The sequence below is a fragment of the Neophocaena asiaeorientalis genome, unplaced genomic scaffold (genome assembly GCF_003031525.2).
Source record: "Neophocaena asiaeorientalis asiaeorientalis breed wild unplaced genomic scaffold, Neophocaena_asiaeorientalis_V1.1 scaffold171, whole genome shotgun sequence".
Lineage (NCBI taxonomy): Eukaryota > Metazoa > Chordata > Mammalia > Artiodactyla > Phocoenidae > Neophocaena > Neophocaena asiaeorientalis.
Genome location: NW_020174013.1, coordinates 5,905,948 through 5,930,955, shown reverse-complemented (window position 1 = coordinate 5,930,955; position 25,008 = coordinate 5,905,948). Strand labels below are relative to the sequence as shown.

The following is a 25,008-nucleotide window of genomic DNA, read 5'->3' as shown; positions in this document are numbered from 1 at the left end:
TATATATATATATATATATATATTCGATTTCTGTCCCCATTTCCTGGAATAGAACTTCTAAAACCCTTGGAATTTTCTGAGTAATAGGGGTGAGAGGAGCCCCTTTCAACCATACCTGAGTTTACGCTAAAGAGGTGACTTTTGGAGAGTGGGGGCTGGTTGCCAGAAGAACCAACCCTGTGATTAAAGGGTTGGAACTTTCAGTCCTACCCCTCAACCTCTAGGGAGGGGAGAGGGACTGGAGACTGAGCTCAACCACACTGGCCAATGATTCAATCAATCATGCCTATGTATTGGAGCCTCCAAGAGAACCCTAAATGATGGGTTTTAGAGAGCTTCCAGATTCATGAACATATCAAGGTGCTGGGAGGGTGACACGCCCAGAGAGGGCATGGAAGCTCCACACCCCTTCCTAAGTACCTTGTCCAATGCATCTCTTCCATTTGGGTATTTCTGCATTATATCCGTTATAATAAACCAGTAATAGTAAGTAAAGTGTTTTCCTGAGTTCTGTGAGCTGTTATAGCATATTATTAAACCCAAGGAGGGGGCATGAAAATCTCACATTTATAAGTGGTCAGTCAGAAGTACCTGAAGTCTGAACTTGTAATTGGCATCTGGAGCAGGGAGGCAGTCTTGAGGGACTGAACCCTTAACCTGCAGGATCTGCACTAATTCCAGGTAGTGTTAGAATTGCCTGGTGTGGAAAACCCACACATTTGGTGTCAGAAGTGTTGTGAGCAGAGAAAGAGTTTTCTTTCAGAATCTTTGTGACCTTGGGTTAGGTAGATTTCTTAAATGGGACACAAAATATACCATAAGAGAAAAAAATAATACATTGAACTTCATCTTAATAAATCGATAAACTGGATTTCATCAAAATAAAAAACTTTCAGGAACTTCCCTGGCAGTCCAGTGGTTAAGACTCCACGCTTCCAATGCAGGGGGCTTCGGTTCGATCCCTGGTCGTGGAACTAAGATCCCACATGCCCCACAGCATAATAAATAAATAAATAAATAAATAAAAATTAACTTTAAAAAAACCCCAAACTTTCACTCTTCAAAGACACTGTTAAGTAAAGGAAAAGTTAAGCTGCAAATTGGAAGAAAATATCTGCAAAACACATAACTGATAAAGGACTTGCATCCATAGTATACAGAGAACTCTCAAAACCTAATAATAAGCCAAACAACCCACTTTTTAAAAAATGAGCACCGGATAGGCAAATGCATAGAGTCAGAAAGTAGACTAGTGGCTGCAGGGCTACAGGGAGACATGTATTCCAATGTTCACAGCAGCTGTATTCTTAATAGCCAAAAACTGGTAACAACTGAAATGCCCATCATCTGGTGAACTGATAAACTAATTGTGGTATATTTATACAGTAAAATGTTATTCAGCAATAAAAAGGAACAAATTACTGAAACATGCAACACAGATGAATCTCAAAAGTATACTAAGTTAGGACTTCTCTGGTGGTGCAGTGGTTAAGAATCCGCCTGCCAATGTAGGGGACACGGGTTCGAGCCCTGGCCCAGGAAGATCCCACATGCCGCGGAGCAACTAAGCCTGTGCGCCACAACTACTGAGCCTGTGCTCTAGAGCCCATGAGCCACAAGTACTGAGCCCGCGCACCTAGAGCCTGTGCTCCACAACGAGAGCAGCCACCACAATGAGAAGCCCGCACACCACAACGAAGAGCAGCCCCCGCTCGCCGCAACTAGAGAAAGCCCACGCACAGCAACAAAGACCCAACACAGCCAAAAATAATTAATTAATAAATTTATTTTTAAAAAGTACACTAAGTTAAAAGCACAAAAGACCACAGATTATAAGATTCCAGTTACACGATATTATAGAAGAGACAAAATATAGGGATAGAAAGCAGATCAGTGGGGGTAGAGGGAAGGGACTGACTGCAAAGACGTACAAGGGAACATCTTGGGACAAGAGAGATGGTCTATATCTTGACTGTGGTAGTGGATACACAACTATACAAAATTTTCAAGACCCATTATACAATTGAAATTGGCATAGTTTATCGCAGGTAAACCATAGTTCAATAAAGCTGATTTAAAAAATTTGAATTCTCAAAACTACTCTGTAGTTCCACTCTTTTTCACTAAAATCAAGATATGATAATGAGGTGTTCAGTGATGTTTTAAAACAAATGACTGTGAGAATCTGCTATCAAGAATGCATTGTATTTGATAACAAAACTACCAAATTCCCAAAGGAACAGAATATACTCAGTTTTAAGGAAGTCCAATGAGGTTTGGCAAAAAAGCAGATTGGCTTATGCAGGGTTATACAAAATACCAGTGATGAGAGGAAGGAACAGGTTAATAAGCAGGAAAAGAAAACAATTCACAAAACCTTGCTCTAAAGATACTTTCTCATACAACTCTTAGGAACGTGTCATAATCTTACCTGTTGGTTTTCAAATTCCCTAATTTCCCCTAGGGTATTATGGCAACTCTGTTAATATATTATATATGTAATATATAATATAATAAATAATGGCATAAGAAGAAACAAGGTAGCAATAAATGAGGCAAGAAAAGGGATACTGAGAGAATCCACATAACATTCCCCAAAAAGGGGTGAGACTGGAAAAGTACAGTTGGAGCCAGGTGGCCCAAGCTAAGAGTTTATCTCACAGAAACTGAAAATGATAAAAAGCTTTTAAGCTGGAGAGTGACAATAAAAATGCTGTACTGAAAGAATCCAGTGGCCATATGCAGGTTAAATGAGAGCAGGAAAGATCAAATGCGAAGACATTAATTTCTAGACATTAAAACATTGCCTAAAACTATCTGCCTAAAACTACATCAATGGTTTTCAAACTCCTGAAACAACTTTTTTGTTGTTGCTGTTGACACAGTCACACCCGTGAGTCCCATCAAAAAAACATCTAACATTACCTTATAGGTGCTACTACTAAACAACTGTTCAGAGCACAGCAAGAGCCCAAACTGCTTTAAGTACCAAAGTAGGTGTTAAAGTCCGGAAAGAAAGAGGGCCAGAAGGTAAAAGAGGTGACCTCACCCTGGTCACACAACCCACTGTTTGCCTCTACCCTCACTACCACCCACAAACAGCTGTCTGGAGAGCTCCACAGCATCCTGGGAATTCTCCTTAGTAACTGAGTAGGGATCGTGAATCCAGGTTGATAAACAGTGATCTATAGTAATTAACCTGGAGGAAAAAAAGATTTTATAGAAATATAATTAATTTTTTTCCACAAGAAAAAAAAATACTAAAACTCAAGGGAATACATGTCCAAACACATAAAAGTATTTTAGTAAACAATAAAGCCTTAAATATGAAAAAGGACAAATTAAGAATCTGAGAATGGACATCTAAGAAGTATATATACTATTCCAAAACCCTGTCATATCATCAGATACAGTGACTAAGATGTATGATGATAAAGTAGGCTTAGCACAGTTGTCAATGTTTTACCTACCTGTTTTTGCATCCCGAAAATTACTTTTCCCTTAGCTTATCTGACACAACCAAAGTCCACATAGGCTATATCACCATCTATTCTATGAAAAAAGGATGGTATATTTATAATCAACAATGCGACATCAATGTTTATACAGGAGTCAATAATGTCTGAAGAGTGAATAATTTCATGAAAATTGCTTACTGTCTATCTCCCTTCATTATAATATATACTTTAGTAGGAATTTTTGTTTCTTTTCTTCACTGATATATTGCCAGTATGAAAACAATTCCTGGCACGTAGCACTTGCTGAATTATTAGATTTTCATACTGGCATCAATAGTTCATTTCAGTCACAAAAAGTCCGTCACTATAACCATCATCCTCATATGAAGGGTTGTAATAACAAGTTCAGTTTTATTCAATCTACTTAAAAGTTACCCTTGAGGCTATTTTTTTAAACTGAAATTAACAATTTTTTTTTGCCGTTTAGTTATTAGTTAATTTATGAAAAGTGTCTGACATAGTTCCTGAAATCACAGCGGAATAAAGGTTAGTGCCTTTGCTTTGCTACTCCCTTTCAAAAAGTTATCCATGTCCATAACCTGCCGCATCAATGATTATTTCCTAAAGCAAGTATATTGAAGACCATAGATTTAATCACAGGACTCATACTGCAACAAACACATAGAAAAATACCTTAGAAAAGTATCACTTGTACAGATAACAGAGAGAGGATAGAAGTTATTGAATTCATTGACTTAAATTAGGACGACACCAGGAGAGCACAGCTGACAATGGTCTCCGCACAGGTTGAAAACTGCAACAAAAGTGAGCACTGTTGGTAGTTTATCATTTTCTCAGGTGTATGGGAATAGGGAAAAAAAACTAAATGTCATTCCTTTAAGCCATTTTCAAGAGCTGGGAGGGCTACTGTGACCTGACTTCTATTTTTCTGCTTACACCCTAAACAAAGACATGCATTTGAAAAAAACATAAAAGGCTGGATGGTGGAGGTTTAAGACAGCCCTCCTTTGTTTCCAAAGCTTCCTATACTTCACCATCACCATCCTTATTACTCTGTATTTTAAAAGCCAACATCATAAGCTCCATAAGGACTATGTTTATAGCTGGAAGAGTGCTGAGCACAGACCAAGCGTTCAATAAATATTTCCCGAATAAATACTGCCTGAATCCCCCACAGAATTATAAGCTTCATGAGAGCAGGGATTTTGAGTGTCTCATAAGCCAATTTTCCACTGCACTTAGCACAGAGTATGATCCAAAGAAGCTAATCAAAAGCTATTTACTAAAAAAAAAAGCTATTTACTTAATGAATGTGTTTATGATCAGGAACACACACAAAAAAGTGACCTATATGAGACTCGAACCCATAACCTTAGCCCCATTATAGTATGCACTAATGAACCAAGATAAGGAATTTCACAGTGTGCAAGTTTCAGTGTGCATATAATCATGAAATCTCACCCACAAGCACTCACAAAAGTTTCAAGAAAATTAGTCAAATATTGATTACTTTCCCAGCCATTCTCTTTATTCTAAACTTTGTTCCCCAATACCTTATCTCAAATGACCCATAATAATAGATCCTAAAAATTAAGAAAATGTTGTTTGTGCCAAAAACCATATCTTCACTAAATAAAAGTGGAGAGGATTAAAGAAATAAGATGAATGCCAAGAGGTACTCAAAGCAGTCAAAGAAAATCAAAGGCTATGCCCCAACTAAACTGAAAACCGGATATCCTTCAAATTAAAAAATAAAATAAAATAAAATTCCCACTCACTCATCAACAGAAGTCAGTTTTGACACTTTTCTGGAACAAATGGCTCAAAGAAAAATGCAAATTTTGTCATTTGCTCTAACGTGTCACTTAAAGATCAGCATAAGCAGTTGCTCGAGACCAACATACAAGAGTAAAAAACGATTTAAGGAAAAATGTCAGATATCAAAACTAAATAGTTTTGTTTTAAAACAGCAAGTCATCTCAACTTTAGGAACTCATCAATTTTGGAAAGTCTGAAGAAGTACATTCTCTGGAAAAAAGTTTTTAAATGAAAAGAAGTGTATTCTTATTATGGAATATGACAAATATAATATAGCATAATTTGACTCTCTAAGATACTAACACCTCACTGATCCAAAGATTTATCCTAAAAGAAAAACAAGAAACAAAAGAAACAAAAGAAAGATAATCTCAACAAAAGAAAATACAGGGAGCATAAATTGTCTATAATTTAAAACATGCACATATCATCAAGTTTGTGAACTAAAAGCTCAGGTATTTTATTATTATTAAAGGCCTCATTCAGAAGTCTATTATTTTACTCTGAGGAACATCTGGTATTATGTTATTCACATATTACTAACATTAGCAATATTTATTAGGTATGATTCTGTCCCCGTAGGTGCTACACCATACAATTTAAAAAGGCATAGACCTTGATCTCTGGGTTCTTTTTTGAGGTCCAAAACAATCCTTATGTACGTCAAACCAGCTTTGTTATTTGGTTTCCTAGCCTACAGTAGATTTAAAATTGGAAATCAAAAGAATGGCTAGATTAGAAACAATAACCAATTCAGTTAACAATGAGCACCTCTAGAGCCTAGAGTACCACTTCCTACCAACAGGAACCACAACTTCTTAAAGAAACAGCTGACCGCAGAATTGGAACAGGAAGTGTAAAAGAAAAGTTTGAACATCTTATCACATCAGAAAGCAAGGAAGCTAAGAAAGAGCACTAGGACCAGGACTCAGGAAGCAGTGTGAAGATACTCTCAGAAGTCAAAGATGGGAAAATCTAAGCATCAAATTTTAGAAGAGTAATGGTAGCAGATCAAAATACATCAAATATATAAAAATCTGTAAGTTTCAATTTAAAGGATAAACAGAAGACAAAGAAACATGTTTGAAAAAAAAAAAACACCAAAAGATACAATCAGTACTTATGTTAAACTTTACAGGAAGAAAGGTCTAGCTTCTTTAACAAATTGCAAAGGGAAAAAGAAAAGAGAAGGGAAATACATAGATTAAAATACTTGAGACATAACAACCAAATGCAACGTACGATCTTGTTTAAAACCTTGATTTAAACAAACCACTGTAAAATGACACTTTTGAGACAATCAGGGATATTTGGCTGGATATCTGACATTAAGAAATTATTGTCAAATTTTAGGTCTAATAAGAGAAGAGTCATCTTTCCAGATATATAAGCTCAAATATTATGGGTGAGATTTCTTAAATAATTAAATAAAAAGAAAGGAAAGGATAAAGTACATTGACACTAGGTGACAAACAGCAAGGAAGACAGTTATAACTGTCTAGGGTCACTCAATGTATGGAGCAAACAGTTCTACACAAATAGCTCTCAGAGGCATCACTGTATTACAGCACAGAACCATGTCTAATGCTCATAGTAACCCCCATCAGTCGTCAAGAATAAGGTAAATTATGTTCCATATACACAGCTTAGGCAGATCAGATGTCCAAATAATGGAATACGATGCATTAAAGTTTATATTTATACTCACTGAGAAGGAAAGATGATCACAACATTTTAAGGGGGAAAAAAAGGTTGATTTTGCTGCTTAAATCTGTTTTCTTTTACCCAAGCCCCCCAACAACACACACCACCTAACAGCACCTTGCTCTAAGATAACTGCTGATTGTTTAAATGTAGAAACATAAGAACAAACATCCTGAATGGCTTCCCACTTAAGAGCTAACACCTTCAAACTAATTTACATTAATGGTCTAGTCCATGTGTTTAACACAATTTTTAAGTGTAAGATAAACTATTATGCAGTTACAAAATTACAAGAACCATAAAGAATGTTCGCTAACTTAAAATGACTTAATTCAAAAATCTCACCTGAACCCTACTTAAAATATATATGCAAGTTATCATGGGCTGAATTGTGCACCTGAATCACCTTATTGTGCCAAAAAGCAAGAAAGTCCTCAAAGAACGATGGGAACGTGTCGAAAGAATACAGAAGCCAGTATGAATGGGTCGCCGATAGCCAAAACAGGACCAATTTGAGTATCAAAATAAATAGTAATGGATTATAACCCATTGGAAAAAAAATAGGATACCTGATTCATACAGATATAAATAAACCAATAATTTGAAGGTCTGATGAGGAACAGAGTATTTGCAGTTTCAAAGTACCTCCTACAAAACACTAATTATAAAGATTTTTTTTTAAATGTATATATTTATTTATTTATTTATTTTTGGCTGTGTTGCGTCTTCGTTTCTGTGCAAGGGCTTTCTCCAGTTGCGGCAAGCGGGGGCCACTCTTCATCACCGTGCGGGGGCCTCTCACTATCGAGGCCTCTCTTGTCGCGGAGCACAAGCTCCAGACGCGCAGGCTCAGTAGTTGTGGCTCACGGGCCTAGTTGCTCCGCGGCATGTGGGATCGTCCCAGACCAGGGCTCAAACCCGTGTCCCCTGCATTGACAGGCAGATTCTCAACCACTGTGCCACCGGGGAAGCCCTTACAAAGATTTTTTTTTAAGTAATTTTACAGTGGAAAGGCCTGGCAGACACCACCTTAATCAAATGGTTCTGATGAGGAACAGAGTATTTGCAGTTTCAAAGTACCTCCTACAAAACACTAATTATAAAGATTTTTTTTTAAATGTATATATTTATTTATTTATTTATTTTTGGCTGTGTTGCGTCTTCGTTTCTGTGCAAGGGCTTTCTCCAGTTGCGGCAAGCGGGGGCCACTCTTCATCACCGTGCGGGGGCCTCTCACTATCGAGGCCTCTCTTGTCGCGGAGCACAAGCTCCAGACGCGCAGGCTCAGTAGTTGTGGCTCACGGGCCTAGTTGCTCTGCGGCATGTGGGATCGTCCCAGACCAGGGCTCAAACCCGTGTCCCCTGCATTGACAGGCAGATTCTCAACCACTGTGCCACCAGGGAAGCCCTTACAAAGATTTTTTTTTTAAGTAATTTTACAGTGGAAAGGCCTGGCAGACACCACCTTAATCAAATGGTCAAAATGGCCATTACCAGAATGGGACAAATCAAAACTGTGTGCCACCTGATAGGATGCAATGAGACAAAACACAGCTTCACCTGTGTGGCTTTTGTGCCAAAGATACATAACTTGAATCTAATCAGGAGGAAACCTCAAATTTAGGGACTTTCTACAAAACAACTGGCCTGCAATCTTGCAAAGCATTAAGGTCATGAAACCCAAGGAAAGACTAAGGAACTGTTCCAGATTGAAAGAGACTAAAGAGACATGACAACTAAATACAACATTTGATTTTGAACTGGATCCTTCTGCTATAAAAGACATTATTAAAACAATTAGCAGAACTTGAATGGGTCTGAGGGTGAAATAGTAGTAATGTATCAATATTAATTTCCTCATTCTCTTCATTGTAATGTGGTTATGTAGGAGAATGTCCTTGTTTATAGGATACATACACTTAAATGTTAGCAGGTGTTAGGGCATCATTTCAACAACTTAATTCTCAAATTGCCATGACCACAAAGAAGACACTCCCAACACCTCTTGGGTAAGATAAAGGCTGCAAACATATGCCTATAGAGGCCAGGCAATAAGGTAAATACTTGAAACAAGCTAGGCATAAAGCAAGAACTGAGGCTGTTTACCTGATGCATCACTCAGTGAGTATATATCATCTGGAATGCAAGTCCACAGTGGCAATATCATTCCATTTTTCAAGAGAAACCAAACATGCAGATTTTTATGTGAAATTTCCCAATTTTTAACACACTCAAAAGGGCCAAACAAAACATGTCTGTCGACTAAATTTGAACCACAGCTGTCTCTGGCCCAGAGGCATGTTTCTCAAACTGAAGCCTAGGGATAAAAGGAAACCACATGATATACGTGGAACATATTCTTGGAGCTGCAGTTTTATCCCAAGAGCTTGCCTGGAATTTTCTGGGAGAGGAACCATTTCTTTATTTTTAAAATGCAATATTTTGGAGTTTAATGCAAAGTTCATATGATTTTTAAAAACTTCTCATTTAAAAATAATTTCAAGCTTACAGAAAAGCAGTAAGAACAAGAATAGTACAAAGAAACACCTGTACAGTTTTAACCAAATTCATCTATTGTTAACATTTTACTCATCTGCATTACTTGCATAAGAGCATCCTTCCACCCTCCCTCCTCCTCTCTACGCAAACATACAAATATATACACACGTAAATACACAGCTCTATATATACATATATGTGTATATATATATAAAACATATATACATGTTACATTATTTTTTCTGAACCATTTGAGAGTAGGTTATATATCATGGCATTTTATTCCTAAAAATTTCAGTGTGTATTTCCTAAGAATAAAAACATTATTTTACAGAACCTTAGGATAGTTACCAACTTTAGTAAATTTAACATTGATTCCATACCTTTATCTAATCTACCATCCATATTCCATTTTTGCCAAATGATCCAATAATATCCTTAATATCATTTCCCCCTCTAATACAAGATCCATTCTAGAATCAGGTACTACAAGTAGTTGTCATGTCTCTTTAGTCTCCTTTAATCTGGAACATTTCCACAGCCTTTCTTTGTCTTTATAATATTAACATTTAAAAAAGTACAGTCTCGCCCCCTACCCTTTTAAAAAACAGGATGTTCCCCATTTGGAGTTCAATGTTCCTCAGGATTACATTCAGGTTATGCATTCCCGGCTGGCGGACTACATAAGTGATGTGTTCTTCGCAGGCATCACATTCAGAGGCACACAAGGTCCACCGGTGCTATTTATTTTGATCATGCACTCAAGGTGCTGTCTGATTTCATCACTGTATAGAGTTACTATTTTTTTCCCCTTGTAACTACTAAGCAATATATGGGGAGATATTTAAGACCATGCAAACATTCTGCTCCTCATCAAAAATATCCCCAGAGATTTAGCATCTATCAGTGATTCCTGTCTGGACTAATCTTTATTATAATGGTTGCAAAATAATCATATGAATTTTTAAGTTAAGTAGACTCAATTTCTGGCTACACTCCCAGATCCCTTAGGTGTAAGCACTCGGTCTCCTCTACTTGAGGAGCACTACAGTGCAGAAGTCTGAGTGCAACACTAGAATAATTAGGTGCAGCTTCCAGCAAAAAACAAGCGTACCTGAGCCATGCCTTAGAGACTGGATAGATTTGGTAAAGCTAATGAGGTGGAGAACCAGTCAAGACACATACAACTCCATCAGGAAAGCTGAAAAAACAATATGGTGAATGCTTTGCAAAGTAAATAACATACCCTAGCCTACCAGTTTCATAGAGCCACATTTCCACATATGGAGTTTGCCTGAATTACACTGATTCTAGAACTATAGGTATACTTTCGCTGCTACTGATATTAACTATATTCTAATCATTATATTCAGATTCTAAAAACTTCAAAAACAGCACAATTCATTATAACTACTTCTCATTGTTCATCCACATTTATATATATATATATATATATGTAAGCCCTCCGACCTGGTCTCTCAAAGATAGGGAACAGACACTAAAAGTGTACCTTTCATCTGATTGTGACCCCTAGAAAGAAATTTTACTGCCATCTAAGGCAAACATATAAAACTGAAATTAAGTTTCTTGAAGCAATATCATGCAAAGCACCAATATTTTATAATCTTTCTTTCTTCCTCCTCATTCTTTTTAGTATTTGTCTTGACTGCAAATAAATTGATTTCTAAATCCTTAATAGGTGATGCACAAGACCTGCACTTGAAAAACACTACCCTAGAACCTGGCACAGAGTTCTTTACCATATTCCCAAAAAAGTCCGGAAGAAAGTTTTCATTTATTTCAGGTGAAATAAGAAGAAAACAAGAACACAAAGAGTTATTTAATATTTTAAAGGATTCTGAGATTGTGTATGATAATTTTTTTGGTCTTCAAGTTATTATTTTTTTATGCAACCATGGTAAGAGCGAAGGTTGTAAGCTGCCAATTATATACTGGTTCCCTAATATTTTTTCCCCCAATTTTATAGGGTCATGAAATCTCCACTGCTCTGCTATGAGATTTCAAAAATACATAAGAGTGTCAGCCTTCAATGGGTTTACAATTTGGCTGGGGAAATAAGACTTACAATCATTTTAGGACTTGTAATAATTACTTCTACCTTTTGAGAAGAAATATTCTGTGATAAGTGCCCTAAAAATGTTCTTATGTTAAAAGTTCAAGGGTGAATATTTTAAGCTGGGAATGAAAGAGAACAAATAACGAAAGGTGTTCAGAAAGGAAACAATATTTGAGTTGGGCCTTGAAGGGTACTTCAAAAGAGAATAGTCACAGGGATGGAAAAAAGCCAATCAAATATGGGGAAAAAGAAATAGGTCAATTAGGCCAGAACATGTTAAGACAGTAGAAACAGATAATGGAGGACCCTTGACAACAAGGTTAAGGTGCTTGAATTTAGTCATTAAGGCAATGAAGCAATCTGGAAGAGTGAATGGGAGAGTCAAAGCACTGTTGAAGGAAGATTAGTCTGAAGCTCCCACACACACACACAACAAATTATAGACAAGTGGAGATTCTTGAGGCTATGCAATAATCCAAACACAGAAAAATAAGGACTTCAACTGTGGTGGTGGAAAAGGAAAGTAAGGAATGGGAAAAGGTGACAAGGATTGATAAGTCTTAGAAGAGATTTTAATGTGGTAGGCAAAAATGGCCAGGAGTCAAACATGGTTCTAAGATTTCAAGGCTGGGTGATCCTTACAGACAGTGGAAAATAAGAAAAAGAAGCTGATTTAGAGGATGAGGAGCTCAGATTCAGGTATGTTAGAGTCAATGTACAAGTGGGTTATAAAGTGTCAGTAATAGTGTAAGGAAAAGAACATTGGACCCCATCAGAAAAATCTGAGTTCAAGTGGAAAAAAATGGGGACTTCCCGGATGGCACAGTGGTTAAGAATCTGCCTACCAATGCAGGGGACACGGGTTCGGTCCCTGGTCCAGGAGGATCCCACATGCTGCAGAGCAACTAAGCCCGTGAGCCACAACTACTGAGCCTGCGCTCTAGGGCCCATATGCCACAACTACTGAGCCCGCATGCTGTAACTACTGAAGACCGCGCGCCTAGAGCCCATGCTCTGCAACAAGAGAAGCCACGGCAATGAGAAGCCCACACACTGCAAGGAAGAGCAGCCCCTGCTTGCCACAACTAGAGAAAAGCCCACTGAGGATCCCACATGCTGCAGAGCAACTAAGCCCGTGAGCCACAACTACTGAGCCTGCGCTCTAGGGCCCATATGCCACAACTACTGAGCCCGCATGCTGTAACTACTGAAGACCGCGCGCCTAGAGCCCATGCTCTGCAACAAGAGAAGCCACGGCAATGAGAAGCCCACACACTGCAAGGAAGAGCAGCCCCTGCTTGCCACAACTAGAGAAAAGCCCACGCGCAGGCAACAAAGACCCGATGCAGCCAAAAAAAATTCAAGTTATTATTTTTTTATGCAACCATGGTAAGAGCGAAGGTTGTAAGCTGCCAATTATATACTGGTTCCCTAATATTTTTTCCCCCAATTTTATAGGGTCATGAAATCTCCACTGCTCTGCTATGAGATTTCAAAAATACATAAGAGTGTCAGCCTTCAATGGGTTTACAATTTGGCTGGGGAAATAAGACTTACAATCATTTTAGGACTTGTAATAATTACTTCTACCTTTTGAGAAGAAATATTCTGTGATAAGTGCCCTAAAAATGTTCTTATGTTAAAAGTTCAAGGGTGAATATTTTAAGCTGGGAATGAAAGAGAACAAATAACGAAAGGTGTTCAGAAAGGAAACAATATTTGAGTTGGGCCTTGAAGGGTACTTCAAAAGAGAATAGTCACAGGGATGGAAAAAAGCCAATCAAATATGGGGAAAAAGAAATAGGTCAATTAGGCCAGAACATGTTAAGACAGTAGAAACAGATAATGGAGGACCCTTGACAACAAGGTTAAGGTGCTTGAATTTAGTCATTAAGGCAATGAAGCAATCTGGAAGAGTGAATGGGAGAGTCAAAGCACTGTTGAAGGAAGATTAGTCTGAAGCTCCCACACACACACACAACAAATTATAGACAAGTGGAGATTCTTGAGGCTATGCAATAATCCAAACACAGAAAAATAAGGACTTCAACTGTGGTGGTGGAAAAGGAAAGTAAGGAATGGGAAAAGGTGACAAGGATTGATAAGTCTTAGAAGAGATTTTAATGTGGTAGGCAAAAATGGCCAGGAGTCAAACATGGTTCTAAGATTTCAAGGCTGGGTGATCCTTACAGACAGTGGAAAATAAGAAAAAGAAGCTGATTTAGAGGATGAGGAGCTCAGATTCAGGTATGTTAGAGTCAATGTACAAGTGGGTTATAAAGTGTCAGTAATAGTGTAAGGAAAAGAACATTGGACCCCATCAGAAAAATCTGAGTTCAAGTGGAAAAAAATGGGGACTTCCCGGATGGCACAGTGGTTAAGAATCTGCCTACCAATGCAGGGGACACGGGTTCGGTCCCTGGTCCAGGAGGATCCCACATGCTGCAGAGCAACTAAGCCCGTGAGCCACAACTACTGAGCCTGCGCTCTAGGGCCCATATGCCACAACTACTGAGCCCGCATGCTGTAACTACTGAAGACCGCGCGCCTAGAGCCCATGCTCTGCAACAAGAGAAGCCACGGCAATGAGAAGCCCACACACTGCAAGGAAGAGCAGCCCCTGCTTGCCACAACTAGAGAAAAGCCCACGCGCAGGCAACAAAGACCCGATGCAGCCAAAAAAAAAAAAAAGAAAGAAAAAAATGGTTAGGATCTAATGAAAAAACCACCAGAATGCAAAATTATATCTACAGTATAATTTTCACTGTGTAAAAAAGGAGGCATAGGAAAAGAGTAAAAACAAGTACATCAACATGATAACGTCAGCTGAATACAGATAAACTAGAACAAAAGATAATTTCTTTTCTTTCTTCTTTTGTACTGTGTTCTCATTGGATACAAACCTTACAAATTAGGCTCCCCACCAAAAAAAAAAGGAAAAGAAAAATCTGGATTTGAATAGTCTTTTTAAAAACTGCAAACTCCTTGAACCTTAGTTTCCTCATCTATGAAAGAGGAAATAATTTCTTCTCTCCCAAGGTTAGTGTGCAGATAAAATGAGATAAAGTTTTGTAAACTATAAAGCAATATGCAAAGTTAAAGCATTGTAACAGTGACAGTTAAAACTATAGGACAAGATATCACAGAGACATAGAAATATACTACAGATTTGGGAAGCACATTATTTCCTTAGACTATTTTAAAGTTTTAGAATCCATCTATTTTAAAGTCAAAATGTTGGGACTTCCCTGGTGGCACAGTGGTTAAGAATCCGCCTGCCAATGCAGGTGACATGGGTTCGAGCCCTGGTACGGGAAGATCCCACATGTCGCACAGCAACTAAGCCCGTGCACCACAACTACTGAGCCCGTGTGCCACAACTACTGAAGCCTGTGTGCTCTAGGGTCTGTGCTCCGCAACGAGAAGCCAGTGCAATGAGAAGCCCAAGCACCACGATGAAGAGCAGCCCCCATTCACCACAACTAGAGAAAGTCCCTGCACAGCAATGAAGACCCAACGCGGCCATAAATAAATAAATAAATTTTAAAATAAAATCAAAATGTTGTCATATTTCTTTTTTTTTAATTAATTAATTAATTAAATTTATTTTTGGCTGCGTTGGCTCTTCCTTGCTGCGTGCGTGCTTTCTCTAGTTGCGGTGAGCGGGGGCTACTCTTCGTTGCGATGCATGGGCTTCTCATTGCGGTGGCTTCTCTTGTTGCGGAGCACGGGCTCTAGGCACGCAGGCGTCAGTAGGTGTGGCTCGCGGGCTCTAGAGGGCAGGCTCAGTAGTTGTGGCGCACGGGCTTCACTGCTCCACGGCATGTGGGATCTTCCCGGACCAGGGCTTGAACCCTTGTCCCCTGCATTGGGAGGCGGATTCTTAACCACTGCGCCACCAGGGAAGCCCTGTCATATTTCTTATGAACAAATATTGAAGTTTTACATGTAATAGAAATGGACTCATATACATAAAATTAATACGGTACTTGTCCTACATGCCATTCACACTTAAATACAAAGCAGAAAAAGACCTAGTAATATCATTCCCTAGTATTTGGACTTCTAAATAAATTATTTCATGGTTTTAAAAGGCCAGTCTCTATAGAGATAAATTCAGAATCTCCAAACGTTGTCTCTCAGAAGTTACACGCTTGATACATAGCACTGCATTCTAAATGGTGCTTCCCCCTTCAACTCCCATTTCTGGTACTTTAATCTCTAGATATGTATTTAAAACCAGACAGTAAGCTCCTAAAGGGCAATAAGAATGTCACAAAAATAGGTACACATTAAGAAATACTCTAGCTAACTCATGTTACAGATGTACAAGTTACTACTCATGCCATATTATAACGTAAGCCTATCTTGAGCCCTTCAAGAGACAACCATTAAGAAATTAAAAGTTAAGAAAACATTCCCCAAGTAATATTATTACATGGGAAACATTTTTATATGAATGAGTATATACAGAATGCTTTAGACTAGATTAATATTTAAAAATCATATACTACACTGTTCCTTTAAGAAAGCAAGAGTATACGTGAGATGAGAAATAAGTTCTAATATTGTGATGTTAAAGAGATTGTTTTAAAATATCTCATAAACTGAAGCATACTACTACTGCACTGAGACTGTTACATTTCTTATACTAACACTACAATTTCATCCACTACAATTTGTCTTTAAAAAGAAGTTTTGGAGTTTTGCTTTTAACCTTTGGAGCAGAAAAAGTTAAAATTGATGTGGTTAACAATATGCTTTCTTTAAAGCATAAACACAGACAAAACCTGTAGGCTAATCCCAAGACAAGTCTTAAAATTAAAACCTTTATTAAGAAAAAGAGATGCTAAAAAAACTAAGCATGAAATGCACCTAACCCCTGCCTTAAGAAAATCAACAAAAAAAGCTGTATCAAGTTTCCCACTTTTGCACATAAACCTGAGATTTAAAATATTTACTGTATATATGTTTTGTACATGTATGTGTGTGTATTCTAAACTGATTTGGAGGCAGGACATCAAGATAGATTGTTTTCCCCTCACTAAGTTAAAAAAAAATTGTTTCTAAAGTATTGTTTTTTTATATTACCCTATTCATGAACTAAAAGACACTTTGCCTGAAGTAAACGGTACTACCACCTGCCAGCCAAACTGCCTGAAATTCATCAGCTGTAGAGATTAAAAGCATCCTTTAGTTGTTTTTATGTAAAAAAAAATACAAAAGGTATATAATTTCTATGTGGAACATATAACACAATCACCCACAATCACCTAACGTTCCTCTCAGTGATTTCAAAACCACTACACACAGTTTTAATTGCCATTAGACATCTTATAAAATGCACATAATAGTGTTTTCCTTATCTAAACACACAACAATCAAGGGTACAGTTTGAATTTTAAAAGTTTTTCACTTTGTAAAATGATGCACCATAACATTCCCTTAAATAATGAGCTTCTCTATAACCACTGTTTACAAAGCACTGAGCTTTCCTGCTTATAAAAATGTAGTTTTCTTACACTTTTTTTCAAGAACTCATCTAGTATATAAAAGGAGACACACACATACACTTCCTTGAGAATAAATGTTTTCAGTACTTGTGACCCCAGAAGAACTTCACATGTTTTGAATTCTTGTTTGGTTAAAAAAAAGTTTTTAAACATCTACTAGAATATAAGAGCTTGCCTTTACATTCATGGCTCTCGTGATGATAAAATAAAGATCAATGTAACTCTAAGCTCTAGACTAATGAACTGCAGGGAATAGAAACAAGCAATTTGGCAAGAGCTGGGTAAAGCTACGTTTAAAGACTACCAATAAAATATACCAGCATTACCCTTCCCTCACTCCCAACTCTTTAAGGTTTCAATTAAGATGGGGCCTAGTTTTACTCTTTCAAGGGGGACAGAAAGAGAAAGCACAGAGCTCCTGCTGAGAAGTATCTTCATGAGAAGCAGCTCCAAAAATACTGCCAGGAACCATTTCTTGCCCCCCAGCTGACATAGGTTCCTCTCTTTAAATACTGGTATATCCCCTGCTCCTGACCAACACCATACTTAAAGAAAGGAAGTCTCATCAAGGTACCATCCAAGGATGGCATCAAATAAATAAAAAAATTATCAAATGAATAAAAAAATTCAACACCAGGGTCAGCTATAATGTTCTTGATGAAAAGTGGGAGCCTCAACTAAAATTCATCTTCATCTCTCAGTCTCTCCTATCAGTTGCCTCATGAACTGGATAAGAAGGGATAGCTGTTTAACAAGGATATCCACTGTTTCAAAATAAACTTAAATTAGTGAGAAAGACTCCCACAAAACACAGAAGATGAAGCTTCCGCAAGCCTTCGACGTCCTCAGAACCAACAGGAAAGAAGTAAAAGCTGATTCTAATTTGAGCAGTGATCCCGCGATTCCTACAGGCTGAGGAGCCTACAGTTCAGAGATATCTCAGTCCCACCACATCCCCCAAGACACTCAGTTTTTTGGCTAAGTATATGATCACCTCTTCGTGAACATAAAGGCCAAGTCTTTCAGTCCAATATGATTAGAGAATAAATCCAGGCATAAGGCTTCAAGAAAAAAAAAGCAGTGAAAAGTTGATCCCTCTTTAAAAGGAGCCCAAGAATGAAACAACTTCACAATGTAAGGAATTATAAGACATCAAAGGTTAGATAATGGACAACAGGTGCCTTTGGGGAGGAAAGAGTAACACTCAGTTGCCTCCTATTTTAGGATTTCCACTCTCAAAGTACTTGTGTGTGTGTTTCCCAAAGAAAGTGTGTGTGTTTTTCCCCAAAGAAAGTCAAAGCCAAAATTATGGTTTTTACTATTTAATACCTATAATGGGTCCATTGCTCTTTAACCTACTTTTTTATTTTAGATTTTACGCCACCAGGGAAGTCTAGATTTTTAAAAACCCATTTAATCTCAGTGTGTCTGAATAAAGTATGGCCTATGGCCAGATTATGCACTGATCCATGAACATTAACCAACTAGGAATTTATTATCAAGAAATGCAAAGAAAGGCATCTGAATACAATCTACCTCCACATAAAATACTCAATATACAAATCCAGCAGCAGGTATCACGTTAACTGCAGTATCAACCAAAGCAGAAACTTTCTCTCACCATCATGACAGCTAAGCTCAATCTTTACAGTAACCAGATTCCAATGGCCTCAAAGAATAGTAATTCCAGACAGAGATTATAGGAGACTGAGTACCAGCCTTGAGTTCTGATTCCCTTAGCCAGTTACAAAATTTATTACCTTTATCTGGGTGAAAGGGAACACTGAAAGGATACTTCAGCCTACTTCCCTTTCTCCAATCCACAAAGACAACATATTCCAAAAATGGAGAATCCTTTCTTTCCCTGTCAGAGGCCCCCTTTCCTATGGATTAACTGGGTAGGATTACTTCTCCCCAGCATGCGTGCAGAGCCAGCAAGCATAGTTCTGCTTTCACTCCTCTTTTAAAGAGGGTCCCCAGGCTTCCCTGGTGACACAGTGGTTAAGAATCCGCCTGCCAATGCAGGGGACACGTAAGAAAACATTCCCCAAGTAATATTATTACATGGGAAACATTTTTATATGAATGAGTATATACAGAATGCTTTAGACTAGATTAATATTTAAAAATCATATACTACACTGTTCCTTTAAGAAAGCAAGAGTATACGTGAGATGAGAAATAAGTTCTAATACTGTGATGTTAAAGAGATTGTTTTAAAATATCTCATAAACTGAAGCATACTACTACTGCACTGAGACTGTTACATTTCTTATACTAACACTACAATTTCATCCACTACAATTTGTCTTTAAAAAGAAGTTTTGGAGTTTTGCTTTTAACCTTTGGAGCAGAAAAAGTTAAAATTGATGTGGTTAACAATATGCTTTCTTTAAAGCATAAACACAGACAAAACCTGTAGGCTAATCCCAAGACAAGTCTTAAAATTAAAACCTTTATTAAGAAAAAGAGATGCTAAAAAAACTAAGCATGAAATGCACCTAACCCCTGCCTTAAGAAAATCAACAAAAAAAGCTGTATCAAGTTTCCCACTTTTGCACATAAACCTGAGATTTAAAATATTTACTGTATATATGTTTTGTACATGTATGTGTGTGTATTCTAAACTGATTTGGAGGCAGGACATCAAGATAGATTGTTTTCCCCTCACTAAGTTAAAAAAAAATTGTTTCTAAAGTATTGTTTTTTTATATTACCCTATTCATGAACTAAAAGACACTTTGCCTGAAGTAAACGGTACTACCACCTGCCAGCCAAACTGCCTGAAATTCATCAGCTGTAGAGATTAAAAGCATCCTTTAGTTGTTTTTATGTAAAAAAAAATACAAAAGGTATATAATTTCTATGTGGAACATATAACACAATCACCCACAATCACCTAACGTTCCTCTCAGTGATTTCAAAACCACTACACACAGTTTTAATTGCCATTAGACATCTTATAAAATGCACATAATAGTGTTTTCCTTATCTAAACACACAACAATCAAGGGTACAGTTTGAATTTTAAAAGTTTTTCACTTTGTAAAATGATGCACCATAACATTCCCTTAAATAATGAGCTTCTCTATAACCACTGTTTACAAAGCACTGAGCTTTCCTGCTTATAAAAATGTAGTTTTCTTACACTTTTTTTCAAGAACTCATCTAGTATATAAAAGGAGACACACACATACACTTCCTTGAGAATAAATGTTTTCAGTACTTGTGACCCCAGAAGAACTTCACATGTTTTGAATTCTTGTTTGGTTAAAAAAAAGTTTTTAAACATCTACTAGAATATAAGAGCTTGCCTTTACATTCATGGCTCTCGTGATGATAAAATAAAGATCAATGTAACTCTAAGCTCTAGACTAATGAACTGCAGGGAATAGAAACAAGCAATTTGGCAAGAGCTGGGTAAAGCTACGTTTAAAGACTACCAATAAAATATACCAGCATTACCCTTCCCTCACTCCCAACTCTTTAAGGTTTCAATTAAGATGGGGCCTAGTTTTACTCTTTCAAGGGGGACAGAAAGAGAAAGCACAGAGCTCCTGCTGAGAAGTATCTTCATGAGAAGCAGCTCCAAAAATACTGCCAGGAACCATTTCTTGCCCCCCAGCTGACATAGGTTCCTCTCTTTAAATACTGGTATATCCCCTGCTCCTGACCAACACCATACTTAAAGAAAGGAAGTCTCATCAAGGTACCATCCAAGGATGGCATCAAATAAATAAAAAAATTATCAAATGAATAAAAAAATTCAACACCAGGGTCAGCTATAATGTTCTTGATGAAAAGTGGGAGCCTCAACTAAAATTCATCTTCATCTCTCAGTCTCTCCTATCAGTTGCCTCATGAACTGGATAAGAAGGGATAGCTGTTTAACAAGGATATCCACTGTTTCAAAATAAACTTAAATTAGTGAGAAAGACTCCCACAAAACACAGAAGATGAAGCTTCCGCAAGCCTTCGACGTCCTCAGAACCAACAGGAAAGAAGTAAAAGCTGATTCTAATTTGAGCAGTGATCCCGCGATTCCTACAGGCTGAGGAGCCTACAGTTCAGAGATATCTCAGTCCCACCACATCCCCCAAGACACTCAGTTTTTTGGCTAAGTATATGATCACCTCTTCGTGAACATAAAGGCCAAGTCTTTCAGTCCAATATGATTAGAGAATAAATCCAGGCATAAGGCTTCAAGAAAAAAAAAGCAGTGAAAAGTTGATCCCTCTTTAAAAGGAGCCCAAGAATGAAACAACTTCACAATGTAAGGAATTATAAGACATCAAAGGTTAGATAATGGACAACAGGTGCCTTTGGGGAGGAAAGAGTAACACTCAGTTGCCTCCTATTTTAGGATTTCCACTCTCAAAGTACTTGTGTGTGTGTTTCCCAAAGAAAGTGTGTGTGTTTTTCCCCAAAGAAAGTCAAAGCCAAAATTATGGTTTTTACTATTTAATACCTATAATGGGTCCATTGCTCTTTAACCTACTTTTTTATTTTAGATTTTACGCCACCAGGGAAGTCTAGATTTTTAAAAACCCATTTAATCTCAGTGTGTCTGAATAAAGTATGGCCTATGGCCAGATTATGCACTGATCCATGAACATTAACCAACTAGGAATTTATTATCAAGAAATGCAAAGAAAGGCATCTGAATACAATCTACCTCCACATAAAATACTCAATATACAAATCCAGCAGCAGGTATCACGTTAACTGCAGTATCAACCAAAGCAGAAACTTTCTCTCACCATCATGACAGCTAAGCTCAATCTTTACAGTAACCAGATTCCAATGGCCTCAAAGAATAGTAATTCCAGACAGAGATTATAGGAGACTGAGTACCAGCCTTGAGTTCTGATTCCCTTAGCCAGTTACAAAATTTATTACCTTTATCTGGGTGAAAGGGAACACTGAAAGGATACTTCAGCCTACTTCCCTTTCTCCAATCCACAAAGACAACATATTCCAAAAATGGAGAATCCTTTCTTTCCCTGTCAGAGGCCCCCTTTCCTATGGATTAACTGGGTAGGATTACTTCTCCCCAGCATGCGTGCAGAGCCAGCAAGCATAGTTCTGCTTTCACTCCTCTTTTAAAGAGGGTCCCCAGGCTTCCCTGGTGACACAGTGGTTAAGAATCCGCCTGCCAATGCAGGGGACACGGGTTCGAGCCCTGGTCCAGGAAGATCCCACATGCTGCGGAGCAACTAAGCCCGTGAGCCACAACTACTGAGCCTGTGCTCTAGAGCCCGCGAGCCACAACTGCTGAGCCCGCAAGCCACAACTACTGAAGCCCGCGTGCCTAGCGCCCGTGCTCTGCAACGAGAAGCCACCGCAATGAGAAGCCCATGCAATGCAACGAAGAGTAGCCCCTGCTCGCTGCAACTAGAGAAAGCCCGCACGCAGCAACGAAGACCCAACACAGCCAAAAATAAATAAATAAAATAAATAAAATTTTAAAACCCCACTTATGTTAAAATAAATAAATAAATAAAAATAAAGAGGGTCCCCCAACACAGATGCACCTCTTCCTTTCCTGTATTAGGCAAATGATGCTTCAGTGCTTCTGGTTCTCTCCACCACAGCAAAATGTTCAGAGAAGTGGAGGGAGTGAAGGGAAGTTGTCAGTTACTCTGAGAAATACCTAAAAGAAGACTCCAAATTTAAAGTGAGTACTTGGTGGGGCGGGGGGGAGTGCCCCCCTCCTGAAGAGGGAATGGGGGTCCCTTCCCTAAAAGGGAGCCTCTGCGTGGGTAAGGGGTGTCCCCAACCTGAAAGAGAGCTCGGTATGTGGGAAGGGGGAGGAATGTTGTACCCAGAAAAGGGGTCAGGGTTTGAGAAAGAGGTGTCCTAACCCTGAAGGGGGGAGCCGTGAGTGTATGGGGAGGGCTGTACCAGCTTTGGGGGGCCGCGCTGAGGGAAGGGGTTCCCACTACGGTGAAGAAGGGCCCCGCACTGAAGAGGACGCTGGGAGGAAAGGAGGGTCTTGCTGAGGAGGGCTGGCATGGGGGGAGGGGTTCTGAGTCCACCGGAGCCCGGAGAAGGGCAGCAGGCTCGAGGGGAACATGTGCAGTGGAAGTGCCGCCATCCCGAGGGGCAGGGTGGAGAGCAGGCCCGGGCTGCGTGTGGCGGGAACAAGGTTCCCACCCTGCGCAGGAGAGGGAGGACTCCCAGCCGTACTCACCGAGGCTGCCGGCGAAACCGTCCATCTTGCGGGGAAAGCGCCGGGCTCCAGGCTCAGCGGGGCGGGCACTTCATTCAGCGGACCGACTAGGGTCTCCGACGCTGAGCCTGACCCGCTAGCTTTCTCGAGCGCCCGGCTCGGCTCCCACCTCCCGCCTCCGTCGTCCGTCCGTCCACCACGGGGCAGTCAGCCGCGGACGCCCGGACCACTTCCCCGTCAGGTTGAGAGCCGCGCCGCTCCGCTCCGCCGCCTGCCCGGCCTCCCTCCCAGACAGCAGCCGCGAGCGCCCCGCCGCGCCCCGCCCCCGCGCCCGCGCGCAGCGGTAGCTCCACCCCCGCGTACGCCGTCACGCTTCCGACTCCGCCTCCCACGTGACGACCCGGAGGCGGGGTCTTGCCGACCCTTCCCTCTCACCTTGCCTCGGCCTCGGGTTCCGCCCCCCGCGCTCGGGAGGGGTGGCTACGCTTGCGCGATGGGCCTGCTGAGGGCCTGGGACTTGGGGCTTGAAACTGCTTCCGAATGGGTGGGGATAAGGGGAGACCTCCGGCATGGGATCCTCAGGAGCTTCTAGGGATTCCTTTTCCTCGCAGCCCCTGGGGAGTCCGCGGAGACCCATCGGAGCTTACGTTTGGAGCCCCTGTAACAGGAGATGGTCACCCCGTGTGTCCTAGAACACTAAAGAGGCAACCAAGTGCGGGGAGAGGTCCAAATTTCCCGGGTTCTCCCTTTGCTCCAGTAGGATGAGGGACAAATGAGGGCGAGTCTTCTTGACTAGCTCAAGGCCACCATGCCACAACCCAAGGCACACAGCAGAGCCTAAGACATACCAGAAGCAAGGAATGTTAGTACTGGACAGGACCCAAGAGTTCATCTTGCCTCCCCTTCAGGGAGGACACTGAGCCTTAGAAAAGACATGAACTGCGCAAGCTCATGGAGCCTGGTAGAAGCAAAGTTAGAACCTAGGCTTCCTAATCCCCCTGGTGTTTTTTCCACCAGGGATGCAAAGCCACCCCTTATCGGGGATATCATAGGATTGCCTACTAGGGAACTATAACAAAGGGTTGAAATGAAGTAAGCCTGAATTCCAGGCCCAACTCCATGTGACTCAGTAGGTGACTGTCAAGTCACTAAACTTATTTGGACCTCACTTTATTCATTTGCAAAAGGGAGGACTGGACTTGTAACCAAAACCTGTTAAGTATACACAGCGTTCTTCTTCCTCCTCCCTCCCCAACCCACATTCTCCATCCTTCTAAAGACCTTCTAGTGATTTCCCAAGTCCCTCTTGGGACTAGGTTTTGTGGATCAGAGTACTAGTTACTGAGAAGAAATGTAAGGTGCCCAGGAACTAAGTTGATCTATACAATAATAAAGAGCTGAGTTAGAAGAGAATAAGAGTCATTGTAGACAGAGTTGCAGGAGAGAGGGAGGTACTAAAGGGAGATGAGAACAATGAAGTAGCAACTGTCATGAGAGGGACTTAGAGGAATTAGATGGTTGAAAGGATTGTTAAACATTTTTTTGTTGTCTTGCAGTATACTTCTTCCCTTTGGTGCCTCTTTAAAAATCTTGCCCCCAAAATCTAAATTACTTTAAATGTCTTCTTTGGATATCAGACCTGTGTGTCTTCTGAATACCATACTATGTGGAGAATGGCCATAAGGCAGCCAAGATAAATTCAGATTACAGACAAAATGGTGTCTAAAGTTTTCTGTTTCTTCAAAA

General features: G+C 39.6%; 1 protein-coding gene across 2 annotated transcripts in view; it reads right to left on the bottom strand.

Annotated features, from left to right (window-relative positions):
- Window positions 1-23,567, bottom strand: part of EML4 (EMAP like 4) — a 160,520-nt gene extending 136,953 nt beyond the window's left edge. For both annotated transcript variants that reach the window (XM_024753567.1, XM_024753566.1), the window contains exon 1: window positions 23,284-23,567. In XM_024753567.1, the coding sequence (XP_024609335.1) occupies window positions 23,284-23,308 (25 nt within the window). In that variant the 5' untranslated portion in view covers window positions 23,309-23,567. The remainder of the gene's footprint in view (window positions 1-23,283) is intronic.
- Between the last annotated feature and the right edge of the window lie 1,441 nt (window positions 23,568-25,008).